Source organism: Barbus barbus, assembly GCF_936440315.1.
Source record: "Barbus barbus genome assembly, chromosome: 38".
NCBI lineage: Eukaryota > Metazoa > Chordata > Actinopteri > Cypriniformes > Cyprinidae > Barbus > Barbus barbus.
In genome coordinates this window covers 19,340,471-19,364,307 of record NC_136716.1, presented here as the reverse complement: position 1 = coordinate 19,364,307, position 23,837 = coordinate 19,340,471, and the positions used below count along the sequence as shown (strand labels likewise).

General features: G+C 35.9%; 1 protein-coding gene across 1 annotated transcript in view; it reads right to left on the bottom strand.

Annotated features, from left to right (window-relative positions):
- LOC306858155 (ankyrin repeat and fibronectin type-III domain-containing protein 1) overlaps positions 1 to 23,214 on the bottom strand; it is a gene marked incomplete at its 3' end in the record, with an annotated part of 37,374 nt that extends 14,160 nt beyond the window's left edge. The window contains exons 1-8 of the mRNA XM_079398554.1: positions 23,023 to 23,214; positions 21,253 to 21,463; positions 12,276 to 12,470; positions 10,387 to 10,500; positions 9,505 to 9,602; positions 7,959 to 8,049; positions 7,146 to 7,253; positions 178 to 277 (exon numbers count right to left, since the gene is read on the bottom strand). Coding sequence (XP_079254680.1) covers positions 178 to 277; positions 7,146 to 7,253; positions 7,959 to 8,049; positions 9,505 to 9,602; positions 10,387 to 10,500; positions 12,276 to 12,470; positions 21,253 to 21,463; positions 23,023 to 23,199 — 1,094 coding nt within the window. The 5' untranslated portion in view covers positions 23,200 to 23,214. The remainder of the gene's footprint in view (positions 1 to 177; positions 278 to 7,145; positions 7,254 to 7,958; positions 8,050 to 9,504; positions 9,603 to 10,386; positions 10,501 to 12,275; positions 12,471 to 21,252; positions 21,464 to 23,022) is intronic.
- Positions 23,215 to 23,837: the final 623 nt, after the last annotated feature.

The following is a 23,837-nucleotide window of genomic DNA, read 5'->3' as shown; positions in this document are numbered from 1 at the left end:
TGAGGTGGAAAAGGTCAAATTGCCATTTTAAGGCTGAGGATTAAAAAATTTCATATGGTCAAAACCAATTTCATGCACCATTTATGCCTCTAATGCTGTAATAAAACTAATGTGACACCAATATGTAATCTATCTGTGGGAAGTGCCACCTATTTTTTTGTAATATGCTCATACCACCTTCTGAGACTCTTGACAAATTTAGTAGAGGAATGAAAAAGGTGTTTCAGGCTCCGGGACACTGATTGTTTTCGACTCGGATTCTGCAACTTTGATGTGTCTGGAAAAAAAGAGAGGCAAGAAATGGAGTCAAGATGAACAAAGAGGTGAAAACAAAATATATAAACTCATCTGGGAGAATTAAGATAGTGTGAGAGACCTACAATGTAAAAACAGCGTGAAAAATCATACTCTAATTGGTTCTTGGATTCATTTTGGTTTCATTATGATTGAGTAGTTGTTTAGAAAACCCAATGATTAACTTGAGTATGAACTATGTAGTTTTGGTCATCCTCTGGAGATTATCATTGTAAAGAGCAAAACACACCAAACAACATGCTGAATGAAGGAATAAGCATAGGGAACTTTGAAGACAGACAGGGTGAAAGAGCCTCAGGGGTGTAAGAGAGGGTTCGGGGGAGTCAGGCCACCGTCAAACTGGTTATCTGGAACATTTCAGCTGCGTATCTCCTGCTTCAAGTGCAGCCATATCAGCCCACATTTCAGCGATGCCAATCTTCAGACGTCCCTGTTTTCATGAAATTAAGCGTCACGTAATTGCCCCCCGTGTAAACAGCAGGGCAGACGGAACAATCCATTTGGCTGAGAAGCTGTTTACTACGTGAAAGTAGCCGTCAGAGCAAGCGAGTCACCGTGAGAGCAATCACGCTAACCCTGGTCTCCGTGTCTCCACCGGAGGGGCTTGAAAGGGAGGTAGGAAGGCAGATTTTCCATTTGAAAATCACTATCAAACCCCTCAAGGAATAATGTGTCTTAAAAGTCCCTTAAGAAGATTAACCCTAGGCCCCTTTGACCCTACAGTGGCGACTGTTAACAGTACATGATTAAATGCGAACACTGATTGTTTCCTGCTTTGCTAGATATCAATATAACGTAACTTCAAAACCGCAACACGGAATCTTACTGGAATCTCAAGACAATTAGGTCCCTGCTGAAAAAAAGTAAAGTTTGATTACATACACTGGAATATCACAACCAGATTTTAAGGTTAGGATGTCAACTGCAATTTTTGTATCACAACAAGCAGGAGTGAGAACATAATTATCCACTTTGGAAACACATTAATCCGTTTTAACATTTTTTATGTGAAGTTCAGCGTAGTTCCCAGTCTGTACAATTAGAGCCATTGCACGTGTTGATAAGCTGAGTGCAGAATTTGTATTTATTTCTGCCTCGGAAGGTTAACTGGCTTTGACAAGCAGATTATAAGACATGAGTGTATTGGTCTCCTGTGCCGCCAAACTGTCACACTAAATAAATAAAGAAATGCCTTTTCATTTATGAAAGCAAAAGGAAAAAAAAAAACGGATCGCATTTGATTAATGACTTGGCAATCCATCTGTCTACCGCACAGTGAGTGCAACCATGAAATGAGGTGAGTGAGCGAGCGCTGGTAGCATTCTTCATTTTCTAACTAATTTAGCGGGGGTCAACGGACCCTTTTCAACATACGAGAGTGAGCGAGATCATCCATAACGATCGTGGCCAGACTTTCCAGGCCTTCTCTGACAGAAAGCGCTTACATAGCCGCGGCGGAGAGCGCGGAGGTGTGCGTGTGAGCGATCGTGTTGTGCGTGTGGGTGTTGCTGTGTCTCATGCAGGAACACTGGGAGCTGTGTGCACAACACACACACACCCCTCGGCTTGTGAGCAACCTCTCAGCTCCACATATACACATCATAAATTAAGATAACCCCTGCTTAAACGAGCTGCATTTTTTTCAGAGCGGTTTTTATAGTAGTGTCATTGTACCGATGCTGATTAATTTTGCAGATTTATTTTCTAACAAAAATAAGTTGTCTACATACTTTGCCTATGCCAACATCTGTGCTTATGGGCACATGCATACATATAGCAAATAAATTTCATTATCAATATTTTTTTTATCTTCTTTTCCAGTAAATTTCCTTAAAACTAGATTAATGTTGTAAGAAATGTATTCTTGTTTGCTCATTCTCTTATTTTTTTGCATTTCACAGAATTCCAGCTTATATTTAAAACTTGACATTGTACACTGCAAATATAATTGGCTCAAAAATAGTGACTATTACTTTTAATAAGACGCTTTGGATAAAAGTGTCTGTCAAATGAACAATGAATAAATGTAAATGTAGAAGCAAAATTGAATAAGACAAAGACTTGTTTTCAGAGATTATATACAGCATACTGTGTGTGCATATATATATATATATATATATATATATATATATATATATATATATATATATACTACACATTACATTAAATCCGATTTATCGTTAAAATAAGAAATAAAATAAAAAATAAATAAATATTAAATGTATGGTAAGAAAAATAAACAAAATATTATATTTTTTCTTAATTACTTTTTTTTTTTTTTTAGAATATTCTAACTGGAATTTTTTTCTATTCAATATATATTCTCTGGAAACAAGTCTTATTATCTAACACCCACATTATTATCTAAAAACTCAAAATCTCACTCTGCACATATTTACATATGATGAAACATAGATGAGCCTAGAAGAGATTAATTATGAAATTTGTGAAACCTGGTTATTGTATGACAAATCCAAAAACACACTCAAGAAAATAAATAAATATCAGAATAAATAAATGTCAATTATATATATGCTTGTTTTGAGGATAATTTTAAAATATTCTTTTATTAATAAGTTTTTAAAGAAGAGTGTAAAGACCATCGACTCTACCGTGCGACTCCACCAGGCAGGGACACCGGCAAAGGATATAAGTATCGCTTTTTATTTCTCCTCTTTCCTACTAGTACTTGTTTCATTTCTGTTTCAGTGTTTATAACCATTTCTTCTTACTATGTGTAAGTAAGTTGTGTTTTTTTTAGCATGTTTGGCAGTTATTTTTAAGGATTACTGAAACTACTGTCATTTGATTTGTATTTGTTATTTATTTTAATTTTAGTTAAGTTATGTCTGAATTTATTATGTCTGTATAGGTCTTTTATTAAGTTTTATTTAAGAGTTATTTTAATACTTCAACAAACTAAATGGAAATTAAATAATATATATATTGAATTTATTAATGTGTATGTATATATATGTAAAGAACCTTTTGCTCTTTAATATTTTGAATAGTTTTTTAGCTTTATTTTTTGTTTTTCATTTAAATGTTAAGTTTTGAAATTTTGTTGTATGCATTTGTTATTTTTATTTAATTTATTTCTTTATTTCTAAAATGTGTATAGATAGTATTTTTAAAGTTTTAGCCTTTAGTTTTGGATCTGTTTTTAGTTGTTTTAATACTACAATTGATTGCTTCTGTTGTCCTCATTTGTAAGTCGCTTTGGATAAAAGCATCTGCTAAATGACTGAAATAATAATAATAATAATAATATGTTTTTACCATCCTGAATATACTGTATTTGTCAGTCCTGTGTCGTGTGTCTTGTTTCCCGCCTCTTGTGTCCTTATTTGGTTTGTTTACAATTATTTGTTTCCTTGTTTAGTGTCATTATTAGTTAATTCTTGTCCAGTTGTGTTTGTCTAATTATCTATGATTATCCCGTGTATTTATAGTCCTGTCTGTTCAGTTAGTTGTCACCGTGACAGTATTTTATTAGTATATAATACATTTTTTAAATACATTTACACTCACCTAAAGGATTATTAGGAACACCTGTTCAATTTCTCGTTAATGCAATTATCTAATCAACCAATCACATGGCAGTTGCTTCAATGCATTTAGGGGTGTGGTCCTGGTCAAGACAATCTCCTGAACTCCAAACTGAATGTCAGAATGGGAAAGAAAGGTGATTTAAGCAATTTTGAGCGTGGCATGGTTGTTGGTGCCAGACAGGCCGGTCTGAGTATTTCACAATCTGCTCAGTTACTGGGATTTTCACGCACAACCATTTCTAGGGTTTACAAAGAATGGTGTGAAAAGGGAAAAACATCCAGTATGCGGCAGTCCTGTGGGCGAAAATGCCTTGTTGATGCTAGAGGTCAGAGGAGAATGGGCCGACTGATTCAAGCTGATAGAAGAGCAACTTTGACTGAAATAACCACTCGTTACAACCGAGGTATGCAGCAAAGCATTTGTGAAGCCACAACACGCACAACCTTGAGGCGGATGGGCTACAACAGCAGAAGACCCCACCGGGTACCACTCATCTCCACTACAAATAGGAAAAAGAGGCTACAATTTGCACGAGCTCACCAAAATTGGACGGTTGAAGACTGGAAAAATGTTGCCTGGTCTGATGAGTCTCGATTTCTGTTGAGACATTCAGATGGTAGAGTCAGAATTTGGCGTAAACAGAATGAGAACATGGATCCATCATGCCTTGTTACCACTGTGCAGGCTGGTGGTGGTGGTGTAATGGTGTGGGGGATGTTTTCTTGGCACACTTTAGGCCCCTTAGTGCCAATTGGGCATCGTTTAAATGCCACGGCCTACCTGAGCATTGTTTCTGACCATGTCCATCCCTTTATGACCACCATGTACCCATCCTCTGATGGCTACTTCCAGCAGGATAATGCACCATGTCACAAAGCTCGAATCATTTCAAATTGGTTTCTTGAACATGACAATGAGTTCACTGTACTAAAATGGCCCCCACAGTCACCAGATCTCAACCCAATAGAGCATCTTTGGGATGTGGTGGAACGGGAGCTTCTTGCCCTGGATGTGCATCCCACAAATCTCCATCAACTGCAAGATGCTATCCTATCAATATGGGCCAACATTTCTAAAGAATGCTTTCAGCACCTTGTTGAATCAATGCCACGTAGAATTAAGGCAGTTCTGAAGGCGAAAGAGGGTCAAACACAGTATTAGTATGGTGTTCCTAATAATCCTTTAGGTGAGTGTATATGATAAGATGTTTTACTGAAAAACAAGACAAACATACTGATGAAGAAAATGTTTTTTTTTTTTGTAATGCACATACCCCATCCTCTCTAAATTAAAACAGACAAATACAGATGTATTATTTTTTCTTTCCACATCAATAAAAAAATCTCATACAGTGTTTTTCTGGTAGAATCAATTCAATAAATTCATTTGCGACATCATCTGATTTCTGACATCATTAGTGTTGACTTCTAAACAGATGAGTGATGCCGTTTTTTTGCTCACCCCCCTCCTGCTTGTGGCCTGCTGCATAGCTGGCTAATGAAGTTGCTGTTTGTGAGCAGCACAGTACTGTCAGCACCAGGAACAGCGTTCTTCTATACCTCGGTGGCCGGCTTCTGGGCTAGAAAGTGGGCTTGAGGCCAAAGCAGACTGTCTACGCTTCACGCTACGTCCAGCCTGCCTCGTTTTAAAGGTGTCTGTGCTTGAGCCCTGTGATTTACAGTGCTGCACTATACGGACGACATGCTTGACACATAGATGTTAAAATCTAAAATCGATAAATGCATTAAAACATTATTTATTTACACATCCTCCTCCCCTGCCTCGCTACTCGCGTGAAGAGCGTAGGAGGGCAGGCAGCAGGTATGTTGAGAGAGCGTATTCATACTGCTCTGGATGGCCATACTTGAGTCAAAACACTTTGACCATGCTTCATTTCGTCACTTTAATACAGAGATCATCTACTGGAAGAAGTGCGGACTTAGAAGACGAGAGGATGATGGGAGGGAGGGATTTCTGGTGAGTGGGCAGATGGGTGGAAGTGAGAGAGAAATGGGCAGAGAGAGAGAGACGATGAGAAAAGTGAGAGCATTATGAGAGACAGACAAGGGAAAGACCAAACACAATAAAAGAAAGCAAATAAAAGAGCACCAGCTGAGCAAAAAAACAGAGATGATGAGGATGAAGTCATCTGGTGAATTTCACAATGGAACTTCCTGCTCTGATTCAGAGGATGTACAGTCTACAGCAAACAAGAACAAGCTAAGTCAACTACAGACTTGCCCTTTGTATTAATTATTCATATTAAAAATATACAAACAGCTAAATATCACATCTTTCTGTTAAAAAAGTGTGGGCTGTCTACAAGGCCATATTTATGGAATTTATGAAAGTACCAAAGAGAAGGTTTAGTTCGTGACTGAACTGTGTGGAATCACTTAATCACTCAGAATTAATCTGGTCTAAAATTTGTCCCTGCACCACTGATCACAATGCAGCGGGGATGAGATTCCCAATGTTTTGAACCATTTACAGTGCAATAGGTTTTCAGGCTCACATGGGAGAGCAGATATATTACAGAAACTTTCAAATATGATTAAATACACCTACGCTGCTGTGGCGATTTATTATGCTCTGAAGGAAGGTAGGAGGACCAGTTTGATTTCAGGAATTATAAACATATTGCTTTAAGACAAATGGGGATGTTGACCATTCTGAGTATAATTGTCTAATCAATCCAAGCTCATAAAACTGAAATATGTTTGAAACACACTAGTGCACTATTTTCTTTTAAATGTTTTTGAAATCTCTTATGCTTACCAAAAAAAAAAAAAAAAGTAAAAATAGTAATTTTGTGAAATATTATTACAATTTAAATAACTGTTGTCTATTTTAAAATATTTTAGAACTGTAATTCATTCCTGTGATGAAAAAGCTAAAATTTCAGTAGCCATTACTCCAGTCTTCAGTGTCACATGATATTTCCGGAAAGCTTTCTGATATGCTGAATTGGTGCTAAAGAAACTGTTTTAATTTTTATCAATGTTGAAAAAATATTGTGTGGAAACCATGATATTTTCTAATTCAGATTCTTGTTTGAACAGCATTTGTTTGAAATTAAAATTGTTTATATAAAATTAATGTGCTCCAGTGTCTTGCTATATCACATAATTTCTCGATCCCAATCTCATTTTTGTGTACAATTATATCAATAAAAGGTAAGTGTAAAAGTGAGATAAAAGTGTGATAGTTTGCTTATACTTAGAGACGTATGTTTTATGTATATGAATCACTAGGAGTATGTGTGTGTGTGTGTGTACCTCCACAGCAGTAGTGCTGGTGTGTGGCTCGAACCTGCTGTAAAAGCCTCTCCATAGCCTCAATGTGACCTCTCCTCCTGCTCTCTCTCCCATCGCAGTCCTTCCAGTCTAACAGAGAGCAATATTACACAAAACTCAGTTTTGTGACGTTTTCTAGATGTCAAAAGACATTTAATTTGATTCTGTAAGACTTGCACAAAAAAGAGCAGAAGCTTGTCTAATAATCCTAAAGTATTCCAAAATAATCAAAACATAAGCTGAGAAGTTGTTGGGGCATTTACAGAATAGTGACTCATTACCAAGAGAGGGTCATTTGAACGCAATGTATTATAAAGAGTTAAAAAAAACTAAAAGGAAGGACAGCCTAACAGTAAATTCGCCTTCAATCTTCATTTCACCCAAACAAGTCTCTGTGCCTGCAGTACGTACATGCAGTTTTATAATAACGCTGGATTGGTTACTGACACAAAACTTGTCACCCCTGTGACACAGTTTGTTTTTCTTTGCAGTGTTTATTTGAAAGCTGAAACTCAAGGTCAGATCCAGAGAGTATGAAAGGCGGCAGGGTGAGTAGAAGTCGTGATGGTTAAATAATAGCGCAGTCCTACATCCAAGGATGTTGGCTACAATCAATAAAAACATTTCTCAGTTCAACAGACATGATATTTGAATTAGAAGCACAAAACTATGCTGATGCAGTGCTCAAAGTTTCGAGACCTTTCCAGTCAAGGATGTCTGGAGCTGTAGTATGTTTTTTTATACATTATCCTTTAATGTGGTACTTGGGAACTGTGGCTGCTTTGCAGAACTTACTGGAGGGAACAGCAGAGGGAGGTTGAGAGAGTTGTGCCGGACCCCAGCCTTTCATATTGCAGGCGGAGATTTGAACGTAGTATTGTCTACCCTGTAACAAACAGAAAAATATCTCAGAAATCACCTACTACAAAACAAGCTGTAATTTCTGGACATAAGGTAACACATAATAATTTACTGCAGACATATTCAACATTTTTTATACTATAAAATGGCACAGAAAAGTGCATAACTTTGCAAAATGAGATTCTATGATCCACAACTGTACTTTAAAGCCTACTAACTGCAGTAAAGCCATTCAAGCCAGTTTTATGCCTGCGGTAATTATGAGTGAAATGTCACGTCATCAGTGAATAGGTTTACATGGACATCAGTAATCTAATTATTTACCTTATTCTGAATAAGACAATATTATGATTAAGGTGTTTACATGAGTTGCTTTTAGAATAATCCTTTCATGTTCCCGTTTTACATGTTATAGTACATAGATCGATTAATGGCACACGTCATTACGTCACCACGCAACGCCATCCGACGTCCCCTCCATAATTTCACGTATAAACATTTAGTTCGTCTTAGTGATGATGCCATATACAGTTTTGGGTGTTTCTTTTTTCATTTTATGAAAGCTTTAAGTTCAGTTAATTATTTGTACACGCATACAGACAACGGCGGTGTTGAAGCGCTTTTATTTGCCGTCAAACAGTTGAGCACTGCCGTGTGTGTATCCTGTCGCAAAATGCGGCGAAAAGTCCTACACGACGGTAATAGTTTGATTAAGATGTGTACATGTCGGTACTGCACTTCAATAATGCGACTAAAATTGGAATACTCCACATGTCTTAATTCGATTTGTGTTTACTTCGATTATGACTTTAGCCCGATTAAGGTAATCAAAAATCTCTGTTTACATGTTAGATTCTTAATCAGAGTATTGTCTTAATCGTATTAAAATCGGGGTATTGATGTCCATGTAAACATAGTCAGTGTCTAGCAAACAGTGCCACCTCGAGGAATAAAGGTGAACTGCATGTATTGAGTCATCAGATATTGAATTATTGTTGCGAAGGAAAAATATACTTACTAATCACCTCGGGTCTCTAGCGACCCTATACACTTTTTACAAAAAAGTAATCAGAAAACAGACATTATTTTATTTTTTATTATTATTTTTGTCATTTTATATTGTTTATAATGAATAGATTGAGGAATACTAAGAAAGTTGATGTCTAACTTTTAAAAAATGAAGAAGAGATAGGGTAGCGAATGATGTCCTGGGTCGCTAATGACCTGAGGTATGCATTTAAGGGTTAAAATTAAGTGCATTATTCACTAAAATGTATTTATTATTTATTTTTACCTAAAAAAACTTTTAGAGAAGTTTTTTTTTCTGTACAGTGAATGAACAGATAATAATCTGTGTGTCGGCGCACAACAGACTACATTGTGATATTCTGAGAAAAAATGTATCCTTGTTCATGACTTAATGTGACTCAAAGCATCTATCACAGTTCCCAGTAAAGAATGTGCAGTAATTTTATCTTACCGTGGTAAGACCTGTTATTGTGCATTTTAGGGACTGCAGATTTTCGAGGATCATCTCTCCGGCTAATAAAGAGAAGTCCTTCAAACAGCTCCATTCCACTGCAATAGACATCATCACACATTAAACAGTTAAAAGCTGAGAACATCAATAAATGAGTGGATTCTAAAGAAACTAAATAGGACAGAATGAAACTGGACCATTATAACGTCATCTACAGAAATGACAGCTACAACAACATTATAGCTTGAATAACTAGATACTTATATATTAGAAAACGAGAGTGGTTTTGTCCATGCAAAATTCTGCACCACATTGCTAGGCTGTTGAGAGTGGCTGCTAAGAGGTTTTAGGGTGGCTGCTCACTGATACATTTTTCTATGGATAAAAGATCCAATCTCCAAATCTCTGTAATATTCAGATGCGTAGATATGAATTGGCCCCAATTTAAGTCAATGGGTACCTGTTTTTCATCTGTTGAAAATAGGTGTAACTGCTAGTAAAAGTAATAAACACCTCTTCTCCACCCCTTTCAAACTATTTGTTAGTTAAGTAATGTTAAATGATGAACAATATGAACAAATCCCTTATTGGTTTAAAAAAAACAACAACAATAACAGATACCAATACTATAATAATGATACTGTAACTATTTAATTATTCTACTTAATTTTTGAATTTAATTAAATTACTTAATTTTAATTAAATAATTAAATTAAATATTAAATTAAATTAATATGTTGGGGTGGGAAAGTTATAATTTTTCTGTATTTTGAATAATAACATGTAATAAAAAAAACAATTGAAATAAAAAACACTCTTTCTCAAGGCTATCTGGTATATGCATGTGTAATACAGACAAATGCGAATTAAGGCTGCACTGACCTTTGTATTTGGTCACTACGGCGGAGTTCATGCTGGCAGGTTCCTGAAAGCTAACAGTGAGGGACGTGCTGCCGGTCACACTCAGACGCACCATCAACGGAGCCTCCGGTGGACCTGAAAGAGGCAGTCTAAAGGTCACATAGAATAACATGCACATAGCTTGCTTGCATTGTGCTTTTACTGTAGGGAGGGGAGAACTATTGCTGTTGATAATTAAATAACCATAAATAGTGAAGTGAAGTGAAATACAAGTAATGTGTAATTTTTTATGATAATATATTCCTATAAAATACTTAATATGCAAAGACAACTATAAGTAATCCATTTGCAGGTTGACTCCCCTTAAGAATGAACATTGTATCAACATCAAAACATTCTGCTCTGTCTGAGCATCTCAACCAGCCTGACTCGGCAGCATTAGCTATGTTTTTGGGGCAATATCTGTTAGGCAGACTAAGGGAGAAGTGTTTGAATGTCTGCACACAAAAGTGACTCGACTGACCATATATTTTCACAATTAATGAAAATAAAGTCTGAAATTGCTTACGGCTTTAAATGGACATCCTATTGTCCTTCACAGGTGGAATTTAATATCTGTTTATTGCTTTACTGTTGACCTGCTGTCAGTTTATATGGAGCCGCTGTCTGCCCAAGGGGAATCCAACAGCAGTGGAAAACAGTATTTTCTGAAGGTGCGGTAACATTTACCAGTGATCAACAAACTTTTTGGGGGTGAAATCCACTCATTTCAATAGAAATCCATTTTGCGTAAGAGTAAACCATTTTTCAATGCAGATTTCAAGTTGGATTTAAGTTGGTCATGCGAATTCAAAACAACACAAAATTGCTTGGTTTGGAAGTGACTGTGTGAGCTGTGCATTATTTATCGCTACATTGACAACAGTGTAATTGACAATACACAATTTCATCTGAAAAAAATTTCATCTGCATGTCACACATTTGTTTTATTTTTGTTTATTATTCACCTGAAAATATATTCTACTAGTATTTTAGTCTTGTTTTTCAGTAATGCTATCTAAATATTTGTAAAACAAGATACACTTGCTTGAAATAAATGTTTTTTGTAAAATGTATCAATATTGTGAGTTTATGCTTTTTTCTAACCCCATTTGCAGATAATTGTCTAGTTTTAAGGATAAACTCATTTTGATAAATGTTTCAGAAAACAAGACTTGATATATTATGTCATTTTGTTTCTTAAGTAAATGTATCTATATTTAAGAATGCAAACTGTGAATCTAGCTGTAGTTTGTTTGGCTGAACTCTATCCTTTTTATGTCCATTTATATGTACCTGCACGTTTTATGCAGTTCCATCGCCTTGTTAGCACCTTCATTTTGTACTTGTAACCCAAAGCACACAGCCCAGCTAATGGTGCAGTTGTGTTTCCTGAAATCCTTTTCATAGATACCTCTTGAGTATTTCTCTGCAATCTTATATTTGAGAGTGTCTGCGGCAAAGCGTTGCTGATTTATCACGGCTGCCTTCACTTGAGGTTGTTTACAAAGAGAAACCAACGAAACTCGCCTGATATAACGAGTAATCAATATGACAGGAGGGCGAGAGGGACACTTGCCTATTGTGTGCGTTCGCTGCTCAAGAGTCATTTCAGGCCAATCAATCTGATATTAATATCTGTGGGCCAAATGATCATAGTGGCTTGTTTGCAGAGCCTTCCCACTCCAATAAAGTGAACAGTGGGGCCGATATGGGAACAGATGACCTTTCCGCAGAGATACTGATAGATTAGACAGGACTGATAGTAAATAAGGCCAGTTCAGTGCGTATTGTATTGTAGAATAGCCTTTGAATGACCTTTTTATCCCCTGAGAGGTTAGGCATCAGAAGCAGACTCGGGTTTGACTTACGTGCATGCTCGAATCCTGCGCGCATTCGCTTGTAGAGTTTGCATCTCCACTCCCAAGCTTTGAGCTGTTTTTCCTTGTCAGATGTTTCCAGGCTGAGACTCTCTCTCATCACCTGGGTGGATAGCTCGCTAGCTCTCCTTTGGGCTTCCTGCACCAGCGCTGAGAGATGGGCATCTCTGCTCTCTAAACTGACAACTGAAACACAGCACAGAGGTCTGGTAATGAGACTTTTCATTTATTCCAATGAGTATGATTTTTGTAGCTTCTGGATATTTGCATTTCAGCCTAAAAGTATAAAAAATCTAAAAGCAAAAATATTTGAAAACAGATACCAGATTACATATTTAAATTAATTTATTTAAAAGTAGGGCTGGGCAATAATTCGATAATAGTGAAGTGACATACTGCCAAGTATGGTGACCCATACTCGGAATTCGTGCTCTGCATTTAACCCATCCAACGTGCACACACACAGCAGTGAACACACACACACCGTGAACACACACCCGGAGCAGTGGGCAGCCATTTATGCTGCGGCGCCCGGGGAGCAGTTGGGGGTTCGGTGCCTTGCTCAAGGGCACCTCAATCGTGGTATTGAGGGTGTAGAGAACACTGGACATTGACTCCCCCCACCTACAATCCCTGCCGGCCCGAGACTCGAACCCGCAACCTTTGGATTACGAGTCCAACTCTCTGACCATTAGGCCACGACTTCCCCATATATGGTAAATAATGGTAATTATCACAATATAATTTTCCTCGATAGAACAATATGAAGAGTTCGCTAAATGCGATATAATATTTATGCGCCAAAAGCGGAACGAAACAGTGCGAATCATTTGAACCACGACATCCGCTCGGATAAAATTTCAAACTGTTGCGTGGCGCAAGCTCACTCAGCTCAGATGCAGATGCGTTTACTCGGTCACTTGAGCATTAAGCAGCGCTGCGAGATCCCGTGTGAAACGCTTGAATTCAGCGGTGAACACAAATGACTGTGATTTAAATTAAAGTTTAAATCCAAACAGGAGAAACACTTTGTGCAACGAGACAGTCAGAAGGCTTTTTAACCTACACATTTATGGACACATATGTGTAGCTAAATTCAATTTGAAATGTAATATGCCAAATGGCAATGCAATATGTAAAATGGCAATGTATTTGTGTATTTGAATTTACATTTTCCCATTCCATATGTGCAACATTTAGTGCAAAATGAAAATGAAAATTCAATTATATAATTTAAATTTGCCATTTTTTACACTAGTTTTAATATGCAAATTAAAAACATTTTAAAGCTTTATAAGTTGCAAAATGAAAATGAAAATGTATTAACCAAATTGATTAGATATGTTTAACATGTCCAAGCAAAAACTGTAGCAAAATTATAATTTAAATGCTTTTTTTCCTAAATGCATTTAGATTTAGGGGTAGGACACTTGCATTTTCATCGTGATACTGCGGGATAATTGTAGCAAAATGCAATGAGAGTTTCAAAATACATTCTGAGCCAAAGGTGCAACAAAAGGGCAGCAAAATGGTAATTCAAATGTCTTTTATTTTTCTTAAATGCATTGACACTTACACATATATGACGTTTCAATTGCATTTTCATTAAATACCCCGCAATGAATATAGTTTAAGTCATTGTGGATTTGAAAATGCATTCTGAGCCGTGCACGCCTCCTAGCTGTCAATCATTACATCAAGGCGGGGCTCGGCAACAGGACGCACGATAGGTCAAAATTCACCATTAACCAAACGCTTTTCACCTGCCTGAACATCTCTCACAGTTTACACTCGGATTGATGCGCATAAGCAAACAGACAGTGTTTTTCTACACTTATTTACTACCTTACCTTATATTTTATTACTCTTTTATTTTTAATCCGTAAAATAGTGTGTGTTCCGTGGCACCTGAACAAGGACGTGCAGAGAGTTCCTCAGGGGCAGGGGCTCAAATGTGAAGGAAAAAAAAAAACACAAAAAAAAACAATTATAGGTAAAAAGTTTGGATACATTACTATTTTATATTTTTGCAATAATTTACAAAATTTTAATATACTTTAAAATACATTTTATGCAATGCTGATTTATTAACAATGTTGGAAACCAGTCATACTTTTTTCAGGATTCTTTGATGAATACAAAGTTAAATAAGAACAGCATTTATTTAAAATATAACTTTTATAACAATATGCACTACCATTCAAGCTTGCGGTCAGTATTTTTTTATTTGTTTTTATTCAGCAAGGATTAGTTAAATTGATAGAAACAGTGATAGTAAAGCTCGATATTGTTAGAAAACATCTTTAATTTGAATAAATGCTGTTCTTTTTCAATTTTATTTATCAATGAACCCCAAAAAAGTATCACAGGTTCCAAAATAAATCAATAAAAATAAAAAGCAAAAAATTAAGCAACACAACTGTTCCCAACATTGATAATAAATCAGCATATTAGAATGATTTCTGAAGGACCATGCATTGAAGACTGGAGTAATGATGCTGAAAATTCAGCTTTAAATGACATACTATTTTAAAGTATATTAAAATAGATAAACATTCTTTTAAATTGTAATATTTCACAATATTACAGTTTTTCTGTATTTTTGATCAAATAATGCAGGCTTGATGAGCATAAGACACTTTCATAATGCTGCATAATTATCAAAAATAATAAAGTCCTTTCACGTCACCATTTCGCCAGCCCACTTCACATAATAGGCCTGTAGGTGGCACTTGGGCTTCATTAACTATGAGAGTTTCATCAAATAGTAAACGGTGTAGGATATCATACATAAATATAGGTGTATTGAATAGCCTACTGATTACCATTGTTGCGACTTTTGTTTTGTGCAGCGCTTCTGTAGTCATTCAGCATCTATTTTCTCAACGATGTAATATTTGATTTATAAAATGAGACAAACCACAGATCCAGATCGCTCCACAAACAAGCTCGTCTGTCCCATGTCATTTTCTACCGATTTATGAATAAGAACGGAAAATGACTGCTCCACTTCACATTATTGTCCAATGAAATTTGAACTTGAGCCAGATCATGATTGGTTGGTGTATTATAAATGATAAGCGGGCATTGATGAATTATGTAATATTCTAAAATGTATAATATATTGATTTTTAATTAAATCGACACTCTAGCTTTGATTATTGATGAAAAAAAGTTTAAAATATTGTTTGGTTTATTTTTTTCTTTCCGTCGACCCACTCACTGAAAGAACCATATATGGCTATAAGCCTATGACTTCTGAACATACTGTGGAATATCAGTAAGTATGTAAGTATATAAGTCAAGCAAAGTGCACGCAAGCAACGCCTCAGATTGACAGATATGTAAAAATAAACAGGAATTTCCAGACTTTTGAGCGATTAGTTATCGTTTTGTGCACATTATCATGTTAATTAGAATTCAAATGCATTTTGTTTTATTGACCAAAATATCATTGATATTTGTCTGAGAGGGGCACTTTTGAATCATTTTGAAAAAAGGGCAGGGGCTCGAGCCCCCAAAGCCCTGCCCCTGAGGAACTCTCTGCACGTCCTTGTTCAGGTGCCACGGAACACGCGCTATTTTACGGATTAAAAATAAAAGAGTAATAAAATATAAGGTAAGGTAGTAAATAAGTGTAGAAAAGCACTGTCTGTTTGCTTATGCGCATCAATCCGAGTGTAAACTGTGAGAGATGTTCAGGCAGGTGAAAAGCGTTTGGTTAATGGTTATTGACCTATCGTGCGTCCTGTTGCCGTTGCCGAGCTTGATGTAATGATTGACAGCTAGGGGGCGTGCACGGCTCGGAATGCATTTTCAAATCCACAATGACTTAAACTATATTCATTGCGGGGTATTTAATGAAAATGCAATTGAAACGCCATATATGTAAGTGTCAATGTATTTAAGAAAAATAAAAGACATTTTAATTACCATTTTGCTACCCTTTTGCTGCACCTTTGGCTCAGAATGCATTTTGAAACTCGAATTGCATTTTGCTACAATTATCCCGCAGTATCACGATGAAAATGCAACCCCAAGTGTCCTACCCCTAAGTCTAAATGCATTTAGGAAAAAAAGCATTTAAATTATAATTTTGCTACAGTTTTTGCTTGGACATGTTTAACATATCTAATCAATTTGGGTAATACATTTTCATTTTCATTTTGCAACTTATAAAGCTTTAAAATGTTTTTAATTTGCATATTAAAACTAGTGTAGAAAATGGCAAATTTAAATTATATAATTTAATTTTAATTTTGCACTAAATGTTGCACATATGGAATGGGAAAAAATGTAAATTTAAATACAGAAATACATTGCCATTTTACATATTGCATTGCCATTTTGCATATTACATTTCAAATTGAATTTAGCTACATATATGCTTCCATACACATTGCCATCATTTACCATGGATTTACTGTAGTAACACTCACTGCACCATGGTATTGTGGCAGACATGTGGGATATTCACACTGAATTTTATTACAGGAGTAATGGTATATAATTATAGTATGTATTTGTGATTAAGCTATAGCATGTGTGCATTTATACGGATTGTTTTTAGACTACTGTTTTTCATACAAATAGGCTACCTAAAAAACATTTTTACCATGGTATTGAGGTGCTATATGTGGTTTTAATTGTGTTTATCACGATTTAAATCCCAATGGTTAAAAAAAAATTAAAATTAAATTTTTTTTTTTTTTACAGATGTTACTGATTTTGATAATGAGCAAAAATTTACCTCTGCATCCTAACTCAAGCTACTATCAAATGTGCATTTCTAAGAGACAAAAAAGTGATATTAATATTATCAATATTATCCGGCAACCAAAACCTGTTTCTTGATTTGAAACAATATCACTCATTAGAACATGCAGAAACTAAAAAATGTTTTTTTTCTATTTAGATATTTATTGTAAGGAAAATGAATGGTCTGGTTTCTACAACTTTCACTTTGGAGCATAAATCTGGCTTTAAACTTGAAAAAATAAAGATTTGACACTTATCGTGATAATTATTGATATCGACTAATATGACTAATATAATTTTTGGCCATATCGCCCAGCGTTATTTATAGAGAAATGAAGACTTCATTCCATGAAGCATTGAGATTGACTAAATGAAATACAAAAACTACAGAACAATATGTAATGAAAGACTTTAAGTCATATTAACAATATATTTTGACTTTATTGCAAAATATATATGTATTTTGAGAGTGTAGGGAGCAGCGATTTGTATTTACGTAGAAACAGCGGTTTCTGATTGGTTGACCTTTCTTGAGTAATATGGGTAGTGTGACAAAGAGGCTTTCAAGCTATAAAAAAGTTTTAAGCCCATTTTAAAAAAATTTAAAGCAACAAAAATCAAAGAAAGTAGAACCAAATAAACAGAAGATGGTTTACACAGAACATGAACTCATCAAAACTCAGCAAGAAGGCCAGCGTGAACCTAGAAAACACACAATACTCAACAGCTATAGAGGTAAACATAAACCAGTAGCTAAAAACAACACGACCAATCTACCAATTGAAAAACAACCAGAATTTGAAAGAAAGGGAAAGCGAACACAGACAAGTTACAAAGAAAAGCTAGATAAACTAGCTTTGTGGTTTTTCATCAGAAGTATAGTTATCCCTGTTATAAAATGGAGCATATGTTTGTTCGGTATGTTTTGAAGCATGGCTGCTGATTTTTAAAAATGCCCCGTGGAGCAGTTGGGGGTTCGGTGCCTTGCTCAAGGGTCTCACCTCAGTCATAGTATTGAGGGTGGAGAGAGTGCTGGTGGTTATTCACTCCCCCCACCTACAATCCCTGCCGGACCTGAGACTCAAACCCACGACCTTCAGGTAACAAGGCCGACTCTCTAACCATTAGGCAACGACTGCCCTAAAAAGCGGGTTTAAGCTGGTCCTTAGCTGGCCATGCGCTAGTTTAAGCTGCACATGTACTGGTCATGAACTGGTTTAAGCTGATCATGTGCTGGTTCTGAGCTGGTCCTGAGCAGGAGCTTGCTTAGGACCAGCTGAGGACCAGTTTAAACCAGCTCAAACCAGCAGCCATGCGTCAAAACATACCTAACCAGCATATGCTGGCTTTTTCAACAGGGATTTTTCTGAAATAAAGTTAAATTCAAACTTGTGGCTTCTCCAGAAGCATATATCAAAATTTAACAGCCTCTGGGCTCATGGTAGATCTGTCCTAAAGGGTTTATGTGTTACTGCAGAAAATCAATTTCTCTATGGAGATAATGACCAGGATTTTTACTTCCAGAAACCTCCTGCAGTTTAAAAAAAAATCATACACATATTGACTACATGAATTAATATGAAAAATATATTTTACACATATACATCGTAAAAAAATGATTTCAAGAAAATACTATATTAGTCTTCCTACGTCAAAATTTCAAGTTAAATCAATGTGTAATTTGCCATTTTTGTAATAGTGAAATTTACTAGAAAAAAATGTCTTTCAGTGTAGGCAGGGCATAATAGTTTTTGCTTTTCTTTTGCAAATTCATCAACTTGTTTATAATCAAAACTGTAAAGTGAAAAAGACACGCAAAATCAGACTTATCAAATGCATCCCAAACTTACATAAACCAAAAATGAATGTCCTGACTGAAACGACAGGAAGCCCATTACACTACAATTAATTCTCCAAGCTCACACTACTTGTGTCAGCACAGTGGCAGATGAAGTCAGCCGTGTGGGGTGAAGGGGAGAGGTGTGGATGAATGTAGTCGATGGTCGTCTGGAACACACAGGACTGTGTTTGGCCATATACATTTGACATGGTAAAATGAATACCACCTGACCAGTCCTCCTCATACGCCGTGAATACTACTGCATTTTCTTTCAGAGCCTTAGTCATAGACCATGACAGCAAAATAAACAAATAAATACATGGCTAAAGAAACCCTCTTTCACTGGCCCAGCCAAACCCCAGGAGACGAGAGCTCTCTGGGGGTGATGATAAAGTGCGTGTTGTCAACTCGAAAAAAAGAGGGTCTAACCTAGCCTAGGTCTTACACGGGGGTCCACGGTGCAGTAGAAAAGGCAGCCATATTAGCAGTCCTGAGGTGCAATTTCCTGCGCTCTGAAGATTGACATCTGGCTACTACGTGCGGTTAATTGAACAAACTATAAATTAATGGGCGAGTCGGCCGATATTGCGCTGTCACACACAGTTGGCATTGTTGGGACTTTGGGACGGCCCTAAATATAGGCATTATGGGCCCCAGTCCTGCCCATAAACATGCTTTAACTTCAGCCTTCGGTCGGACCTCCAAACTGTCAGGCGTCTGGCTGATTGATTTACTTGGCACTTCTGGCCTGACATAAATATAATGCCGAAAGCCCAGGAGGGGAAAATACGGCAATGTTTATTTTCTGTTTGTTTACAAGGATTGGATTGTGCCACGATGAAATGTTTTGAAATTTAACTGCAGCCTGGGTACAATAAATCACTTAGTATAATTGCCCCCCGTTACATGCATCATTGGAAAAGTTAAACCATTAAACGACAAACCTTGTTAAGATTTTTCTGAGGGATGCCGTGTGCTGTCTACCCCACCCCGGCCCCGCTCCGGCTGCAGTACAGTGCTCCCTGTTTGGTCTCAGACAACATTCAGCTTTTTCACGATTGCACCAAGAGCTCAGGACTGGAGGACTTTTTTTTCCACGTCTTTCAAGGTAAGAAACACCTGTTCTACTGTTGCCGAAGACTCAGGGACTGAATATGCTATTGATTAATCCAAGGGCAATGGGTGCAGATATTTTTAACAGACCTGTTCTTGATGCATTAAAAGCTGATATTCACAAAAATAGTTTGGTAAAATGCAAAATGCCTGAATGACAACAATGATTGTTTTATTCTGTGACACTGTTATTTCCAAAATATTGCATAATGAACGCAATTCATTAACTCATTAGTGGTCATGACAGATGTCATTAGATGTTTAAAGTAGAATTATGAGTGCTTATGGCAGCTGTCATGGAAAAGTTTATTCTAGTATTCCTACTTGGGAGGCGATTATTACACAAGCCCCTAAAGCAAAGTGCCAAACACTCACTTCGGCTCTGTCTGTTTATCGTCAGCTTCATTCTAAACAGCTTGTCCAATTACAGAGCATCTGCTTTTGGTCCCCAAAGCTAAACAGGAGTGTGTGACGCAAAAAAAAAAAACCTTTTGATGGTGAAACCACATAGAATGCACTTCTATTCCTTAGGGAAGATGTGATGATAAACAAAACATACAAAAGTACCCTAAGATAATAAAAGTAATAAAAACCTAAGTAACACAAACACATTTTTAAATTGTAACCATAGTTTCAGCCAAAACACAGAATTATAGCTACTATAAAATAGATTTTATTTACTGTATTACTGTTTCATAGATTTGAACTATAAACACAATAAAATGAGTGTGTGTGCATATATGTGTGTATCTATGTGCATATATATGTATGTATACACGCACACACACATTTATATATATATGTGTGTGTGTGCATGTGTGTGCCTATATATGTACAGTATATACTGTACTAGTATTCTAGTAGAGTACTAATATACAATACTGTCATTTGTAATATATTTTATAATCAATATGCAACAGCTGACATTTAATGAGGGGACACAAGATTTAATACATTAAATCAAATAAAATCTATAAAAAAGCTTTACTAAGAAAATGCTTGCATTTTAAAATTTTATGTTTTCATCAAAAAATGGGGCAATACCTATACTATGGAATTTTGGTGAAAACTGCCATGCCAAATGTTCATAAAGAACTAGATTAATGAATTGATTCGCTCCAGTCAAATTACATTGTAAATTTCAAGGATGGTTTAGTGGCTCTTTAATAAGGAAACACTTTAGACAAGAGAAGCCCTTTAGACACACTGAGGGAATTGACCGTTTAAAGCTTGTCGCTGTTAAATATGCATACTCACAGTGAGGGCTCTCCTTCCCTCCTGCTTTGAGCAGCAGTTTGGCTATGGGGACGTTGTTGGTCATGATGGAGATGTCCAAAGGTGTCAGGCCTTCACTGTTGGGAGTGTTGAGGTCCAGTTCATCAACTGTGTACTGGAACAGCAGGATCTGCACGGCATCCAGGTCTTGCTGTTCAACAGCCTCGAACAGAGCCTCACTGCTTTGAATGTTCTGTGAGGAGAAGAAACAGTTGAAGGTAAGCTCATGATATTCTTAAGTAGTCCTTTAGCAGACAATTTTATGCACAGTAACTAGAAGAACACTTATTACAGGAACAGTCCCTCTAGTGCACCCTTTTGGTTAAAATCTCTGCTCAACAAAAATACTATTTAAAAAAAGGTGTTCTTTTGAACATTCTATTTATCAAAGAATCCTGAAAGAAATATATCACAGTTTCCACAAAAATATTAAGCTGCAGTCTTCAACATTGAGAATAATAAGAAATCTTTAAGCACCAAGTCAACATATTGCTGGCGAGCATATGAAACTGAAGTCTGGAATTAATTACATTTAAAAAAAAAAAAAAAAAAAAAAAAAAAAAAAAAAAAATATATATATATATATATATATATATATATATATATATATATATATATATATATATATATATATATATATATATATATATATATATATATATATATATATATATATATATATATATATATATATATATATATATATATATATATATATATATATATAATAAATTACATTGATTTTAATAAACTATTTTAAATTGTAGCAATATTTCACAATATTTTCTGTATTTTTTTTTTTTAAATGCAACCTTGGTTAGCATAAATTCTTACCAACAACAGACTTTTCAATAGTAGTGTATATATAATAATTTTTGTTATCATTATAATCATATTCTGAACAAAAAATGTAATTCTACTCTATATTGATTAATTATTGACTGTTTTCAAACAGATTTCAAAATCTCCCCTGTCTATCATTAGTAAAGTAAACAGACTTATGCAATCTGTTTACCCAGTGTTGTTGTATTGAACTGGTTGGGATGCTCGAACAAATACGTTTTTCCAATGCACTACACAGACATGTTTATGCTCCTCAGGAATGTCAAGCTATTAATGGCTTACTTATAGATGTTAATGCATACGTTAACTGTGATCACAAAAAGTACTCTCAATTACTTTACTCTCAACAATCAGCACAGACAACATGAAAAAGAGCACAGATTGCCCATGGATGATTACTCATGGGTTTGACCTATAAACCTTACAATTAGCAGCACAGACGCATGGTAACCAGGCATGCACCAGAAGATAGGCACAGAAATTACTAGTTCCCCAATCAACGAATGCAATAATTATTAATAATTAAAATGCAAATTCATACATCTAATCTAACAGCCACGTCAGCTGAGTTTCTCCTCTTCAATTGTGAGTTAAATCCATGTATGAAAACATATGGAGCCAGCAAAGGTGAAGGATGTATTCGGGGACTTAAGTCAACAAGATGATTGCTAGATCTAGCTCTATATAATCAGTGACATTTGAGAAAGTTCTGAGAGCATGGAACAGCGCTGACGGTCTCATGAGCACCTGAAATGTCATTCCTGTTTAAAACATGTCACGTGTAAGGTCAAGTGAATGTTAACATCAATTCATTCTACAGAATATAAATGTCGACTAATGTCAGCTTTTTATAATAAGGAAAATTGTGAATTATTGATGCCCATTTTTTTAATTGTACAAGGTACTCACAGATACTTTGCGGATACGGTCGGATCGGCCAAAAAAGTAGGCATCCTCAAAGGAGGAGTGGCTCCCCTTGAGCTTCTCAGAGAGGTTTCGGTAGAGGCGCTTGGCAGCGCTGGGGGAGGCGGGTCCCGCCCCCTTCTTACTCTGCGTCAGCTGCAGGTTCTGCATCTGTTGGGTCATACTAATGGAGAAGTTCCTGTGGAGTCGAGAAGGGAAAGAGAACAGACAAAACACATTTAGGTGTGATGCCTGTTACATCAGGGTCTGCACTTGAAATAAATTTGTACCATGTTTCAGTATGTAATTTATGACTAAAATCTGAGTCAGCAGTGTCTTGGTGACAGATGGCCACTGGATAGTCATTAATGCTCCAGCTCAAGCAAAAAGCTACCTGCAAAATAACTGCATACTGATGCACAGGTATTTTGTTTGAAAAGAAAATGTAAATATGTGACATCTAAAGAAACCTTTCTGATATCTACACTCTATTGTCCGAAAGCTTATTTTTTTTAATAAATCAATACTTTTATTCAGCAATAATGCATTAAATTTATTAAAAGTGAATAGATTTACAGTTACAAAAGATTTCAATTTAAAAAATCCTGAAAAATGTATTACATTTTCTACAAAAATATTAAGCAGCACAACTATTTTAAACTGAGATACTAAATGTTTATTGAGCAGCAAATCAGCTCTTTCTTAACAATCATGACACAGAAGCTGAAAGTTCAGCTTAGCCTTCACAGCAATAAATTACACTTTACAATATGTTAAATTAGAAAACAATTATTTTAAATTGTAACAATGTTGATCAAATA